Genomic DNA, 6,189 nt, shown 5'->3' on the forward strand with positions numbered 1-6,189 from the left:
TAAATACATTAACTTTAATTTTTTTCAATGATTTTAAATATAAAAATTAATATCTATTTGATAAAATAAAATATTTTCTGATAAATTTTTAATATTCTAAGGGGTTGTTTGTTTTTCAATCTAAAGTATGAATGTAACTAATTTGAGTATATTAAGATGTTTTAGGTTTGTTTGTTTTTTCAACTCATGTAAAAAACTAAAATATTACACTTTTATTTGAATGCAAAGACAGTCATGTCTCATCCTCTAGAACACGTAATTCCACTTGACACCCATTGCCGTGTTCTAAACACCATATCAAAAATACGCGTAGAGTTATGTTGTGCTACCCTAGTTTTCAATAGAGAACATTAGGCCAACCTCTTAGCCCGAATATTATTCCAAACTTCCAACTGTTTAATGGGTTGGTTGAGACCCCTTATGTTCCAACAAGCAATACTAATATGGAGAGTGTTAGGGGTTGGGGTGTTGTCCAAGCCACCCCCATCAGTTGAACTCAATGCATTGGATGGCTTGTGGCTAGACTTGGCAGAACGGGTCCATACCCACGGGTTGGCCCGTCCCCAGATAAATAATATTAGTTATAGGTTTGTAAAATTGGACTTGTTTTTTTTGGACCCGTACTTATTCGGTCCATTTTGTGAACACTGATTTTACTTGTGCGTGATGGCTTCTATTGATAAACATTGATTTTATATTTGTTTGCGTCAGCAATTTCCCATAGGTTAAAATGGGAGAGGGTTTTACTGCTTTGGCTAAAACATAATTATTTAATCTAAAACTAAAAAAGCTTCTCTAATTTTAACATTTATTTCTGGTATTTCTTGAATCTATTTGGAGGTTACGTAATACTTGTTTATACTATTTGGCATGTAACTACTGGTTTATTAACTTTTTTACGATTAATCTATCTATTTGGAGGATGTTTTGTCTTGGCTTGCCTTGTTTTGGTGTGTGGTGCATGGGAGGGTGTTTCAGGTTGCTGAGTGGAGTGGGCAAGAGTTGAAAACTGGAATGAACAGTATAGATGCCCACACCCACATAGGGTACGAGTCCAATGTTTTGAACCCCTATAAATCGATCCATTGTTGGGCCCGTACCCAATCCACGCACCCGTTTTGCCACGTCTGCTTCTGGCTAGAGGATTGAGTGGTGACTTATCCCTTTGCCTCGTCCTGTCATCCATGATAACGGCCAAAAAGACAGACAGGGGGAGTACATGGCTATTTCTGAACTTTCCCGCATGTAACTATATACATGGATACTTTGAGGGGACGTAAGTATCATTACCCCAATGATAAACTATTCATTAACTCTGGTGCGAATTTCTCTGTGCCACTTTTGAAAATTTTTTAGGCCAGAAGATACCCTCTAATTGAAGATGTGTAAAACACAATATTTACCCTTTCTTTTGTTGCAGCTGAATTCCCCATGAAAGAGCAGCCATCCCTCTACATCTGCCTTAGATGATCCCTTGCCTTGTAGCAAACATTTTTTGAGCTTTATTTCAAAACTCTTTATCAGTTCTCAGTCCTCAGCAATCAGCACACCCTGACTAATGAAAGCAAAAATTACAGCCCTTTCCCCCTTCTTGTGTATAAGTGTTCTTTTCTCAAGCTTCTTTCAAATTTCAAGTAGGTACTGCGGCTTATCATGAGTACCTGCTGCCCTTTCTTCCAATCAGACTTTCATCAGTAGTTGCAGCTCATTAGAGCGTCTAATCTTGCATCAAACTCAGGCTGTGTGATGCAGAAGATGGGCATATACATAACTGAGTTCAGTATTATGCCATTTACAACTATGGTTCCATAAATTCTTGTTCTACAAAATAAGCACACACTACTTAAATCCTTCCGAAAAAGTTCAAAATAACTAGACATAATGAGGATTGCCAAGAACAGAGTAACTCAAACTTCTGGTGTAATTACAAATGACCAAATACCAGAAGGCCATATTTCCATCTCAATTGCCAATAAACTAATATGCACTCAAAGAGACAGTAACCTAAAACCTTGGCAATCATATAAAGCACCATATATACACAAAAATCTAGTAGTTTTCATAAACATGTGATGTTGAACTATCAGCAGAAAATATTGCAGAAGTTTATAATATCTTGTTGGTTGTATTTTAAAAGGAATCCATCTAAAGAACCACCTACCTCAACACTGATAACTTGTACCAGATGTCAAACCTTTTACTTGTTCGATTAAATTATCATATTGCCTGTCAATATCAGTTTGGGAAAGCATCAGATGCTGCTCTGTTATGTCAACTTAAGATGGTGAGCTGTTTTCAGGTTCTCTTATCAAAAATCTACTGCAAGTATTAAATATGATAAAGTGATACATATAACAGTTAAGCCATAATTTTTGAAAAAGAAGTATCACCAAGTAGAATATAGTACATATACCAACTGGAAAAATAACAACACTTAATGATAAGAAATATAAAAGTAGCATCCTTCTTTAGACTTAAACACTATTTATTGTCAACATATAAAAATGTTTCATTAGTAATGACTCCTAAAACAAGAATTCCTGATCTTCTCTAGTATCAAATACAGAAAATATTAAGAATCCGCTTTCAATGATCAAACAGAGGAAAATATTAAAGTTTTGGCATTTTTTTTAGAATTCTCCCCCAATTGCAATTGGTCCTACCAACTATCCAGCATCAATACCTCCCGGACAAGATATATTACATCTGAAAAATAAATCATTCACCTAAAGAAGGCAGCAAAACACAACTCCTTCTGTTACATCAGATCATGTCCTATTATCGCAATTTCACCATATAGCACTTTACCCTATCAATAATTATATGGCTAGCTTGTAAACTTGTCTGAAAGGGATTCCCATATTGTCTAAGAAATGCAGTAGGCTATAATCCTTTTTTTTTGGTCGGCAGGCTACAGGTTATAATCAGTAAATACACTCAGAGAAGCAATTAATAAGTATTTTTCATTTTGCTTAGCTTAGATATAACAATTTCTTCACCAAAGGCTTCAAATGATATATTATTGAATACCTTGTGTTTTCAGCCTAGGTGAAGATTTGAGTGTATTTGAACTTGAGTTCATTTCTAAAGTAGGATTTGTGAAAGACAACTCTATTAATCATTCTCAAATGATAGAGAGTGAACTGTTTGTTCATATCCAAAGCAGCTGATGAATTTACTAATATTGCCTCATTACCAGAGACACTGGACTTTCTTTAAAAGGCATATCCTATTACTGATGGCATCTCAGAAACTCAGAGTTGGAGAAGAAAATCAAGATGGGGTAAGTGTCTTGATTAGTCCCTAATTGAGCACAAAGGTAATGATAATATTGATGGATTGATTTGTAGGCGGTAGGCCATTTCCAGTATCAACAGAGGAGTAAACAGATATATACATATAAAATCCATTAAATATAAAACTATATTTTCATAACTTTTACACAAATCATCCACAAAGATGATCAGGCAATGATCTACAAACAGCAATCTACAAACAAAATGCTATTATTCAGTAGTTAAACACTATAAACTCACCGGCCCCTTCTTCCGTGACTTGAAAGGAAAGCGTGAGGGCGGTGAAGGTGACAATTCAGCAGGTAATTGGGGTGCCTCTGACACACCAGTAAGCATTCCAACGACCTCCTCCATAGAAGGCCGACGAGCAGGTGACTTCTGCAAACAAAGTAAGGCAACTGTAATACAAAGCAAAGCTTGTTCTCGATCCATAGACTTTACAACAGCCTGATCAACCAATTCAATCAATCTCCCTGCTCGTGCAAGATGACGAGCCCACGACAGAAGATTTGCACGCTGAAACTCTGACATTGGCGATCCTGTGACCTGAAGAGGACGCCGGCCAGCAATCAAAACCAAAAGTAAGACTCCAAAACTATAAACATCAGATTTCTCAGATAAATCTCCACCACTATTATATTCAGGGGCAACATAACAAACAGTGCCACGCATACTAGGAGTACTAGTTATTCCACCACTCTTAGGAATCTCTCCACTTGCTCTTGAGAAATCACCACTAAGTCCTTCTAACCACCAATCCAAACTACCTTTACTACTTTTACTTCTATTCCTACTTCTACTCTTCTTCTTTCTCTCTACATTCATTTCTTCATCTGCTGGCCACCAATCATCATCACTATTTATTCCCAATGGTCTCTTCTTTGTCTTCTTCTTCTTCTTCTTCTTCGCTAGTTCTTCACAATACTCTTCTTTCCACCACTCTCTAGCTGGCCTACGCTTCTCCCGTTTCAAATTCTTTACATTTTCTTCTTTATCCTCATCCAATGAAACCCACCAATCTAATCTTTTCTGCTTCTTCTTCTTTTTATCAATTTTCTGAGAAGAAGAAGTTCCTTCAATCCAATTACTCTTCGGTCTTTCATTTTTTACCTCTGTTCCAATCCATTCAATCACGTAATCCTTCACTTTCACATCCTCTGGCGATTGTTGGATCACCGGCGCCGTAGATTTAAGAGAACTCTCCGGCGACTGATCCAAACCTATACTCAACTCCTCATAAACAGTTGTAGTCGTTGTTGTATTCACACTCTCAGTCTCTGCAACCGATCCACAATCCTCTACACCGCCCCCACCGTTACACTCCAACTCCAACTTCTGGTTTTCACTCTCCGATTTCAACCTGGCAAGTCCAAAATCCGCAATCTTCGCAGAAAAAAACTGATCCAATAATATATTACTCGGCTTTATGTCACCGTGAATCACGGGCGGATTCAAACTGTGTAAGTACGCAATTGCCTTCGCAATATCAACCGCAACAGAAAACCGCTTCTTCCACTCCATTAATTCCGGGCACTTCTTATGCAACAAAGCGTCTTGTAAATTCCCGTTATTCATCAGTTCATAAACCAATAACATTCTATGTCGTTTCGGGTCCGATGAAAACCCGAGTACCGAAACGACGTGGTCGTTTGATTCAATGGCCGAAGCAAAGAACAGTTCGTTATAAAACTCTCGTTCACCTTGTAAGGATCCGGAGTCCATGACTTTAACGGCGACATGTTGGTGAAGAGTGGAGGGGGAGGAGCACGGGAGGGTGCCATGAAAAACGGAGCCGAAACCGCCCTGGCCAAGGCGGTTGGAGGGAGAGAAGGAGTCGGTGGCGCGGCGGAGGAGGGAGTAGGAGAAGCGGTGGGGAGGTTTGGAGTCGGAAGGAACGGTGCGTTTTTTGGTGAGTTTATTGCGGAAGCAGATGGTGAGAATAAGGAGAAAAGAGAAGCCGGCGATGGCGGCGCAGAGTGGAGGAAGGAGACGAGAGACGATGGAGTGGTGGTGATGATGGGGGGCAGAGGAAGGAGTGATGAAAGGCGGAGATTGAGGGAGTGGACGGGAAGGCATGGTCGGTGAGGAGCAGGTAGAGAGAATTAAGAAAAGTAATAGCGTTGGTGTTTCATTGTAAGAGTTTGTGTGTTCTGTTTTGTCTTTTTCTTTTTTGCCCTTTTTACACACAGAGAGAGAGAGAGAGAGAGAGAGAGAGGTGAGCTGTAATGAGTGTGTACAAGTAGGTGATTTCGAGTTTGGTTGTTGAAGCTTGTACTTTTCTTATTTAAGAACCCAAAATTATTAAATTATTCAAAAATATCTTATTATATTATTATAATTTTACATTATTACTTTATTGATATATATTTTAAGAATTTGAATTTTAATCTGTCCAACTAATTCCTAATATTAAAATACACCAAGAAGAGAGCAGGTGATTTTTCTTTGTTTGTTTCTTCAAAATTCAAAGTTGGGCTTATTTCACACTGTTCGCTGAAGAATAAAATTATAAAACAATTATTTCTTCTATAATGTTTGACCTTTTCTCTTTAAAATACACCCAGTCTTAATTTATTATTTATTTTTTAATATCTAACCAAATTATGACTTTTTTTTTAATTTTTTATTGCAAAGTCTAACTTTGAATCATTTCAATTTGTTGGTGGGTAATTATAAATTATGGGTCATAATCTAATCTTCAATTATTTTCATTGCAAATATTTGTTTAATTAGTTTCTATTTTGTAATTGTTTGGTTAGTTCACAAACTATAATAATTAATTATCACTAATGACGGCTGACGAAACCCACTGTCAAATTCGATAATCGTTGAAAATAACTTGTAATTATGAAAAATGGTAATTGATTATGACAACCATATATATTCATTAAGT

General features: G+C 37.2%; 1 protein-coding gene across 1 annotated transcript; it reads right to left on the minus strand.

The window, feature by feature from the left end:
• Positions 1-3,308: 3,308 nt before the first annotated feature.
• LOC116120451 (receptor-like serine/threonine-protein kinase At4g25390) lies at positions 3,309-5,452 on the minus strand. Its single transcript, XM_031406400.1, has one exon. It carries the CDS (start codon positions 5,370-5,372, stop codon positions 3,525-3,527), a length of 1,848 nt encoding a protein of 615 aa, XP_031262260.1. The 5' UTR covers positions 5,373-5,452; the 3' UTR covers positions 3,309-3,524.
• Positions 5,453-6,189: the final 737 nt, after the last annotated feature.

The sequence above is a fragment of the Pistacia vera genome, unplaced genomic scaffold (genome assembly GCF_008641045.1).
Source record: "Pistacia vera cultivar Batoury unplaced genomic scaffold, PisVer_v2 Contig126, whole genome shotgun sequence".
NCBI classification, from domain to species: domain Eukaryota; kingdom Viridiplantae; phylum Streptophyta; class Magnoliopsida; order Sapindales; family Anacardiaceae; genus Pistacia; species Pistacia vera.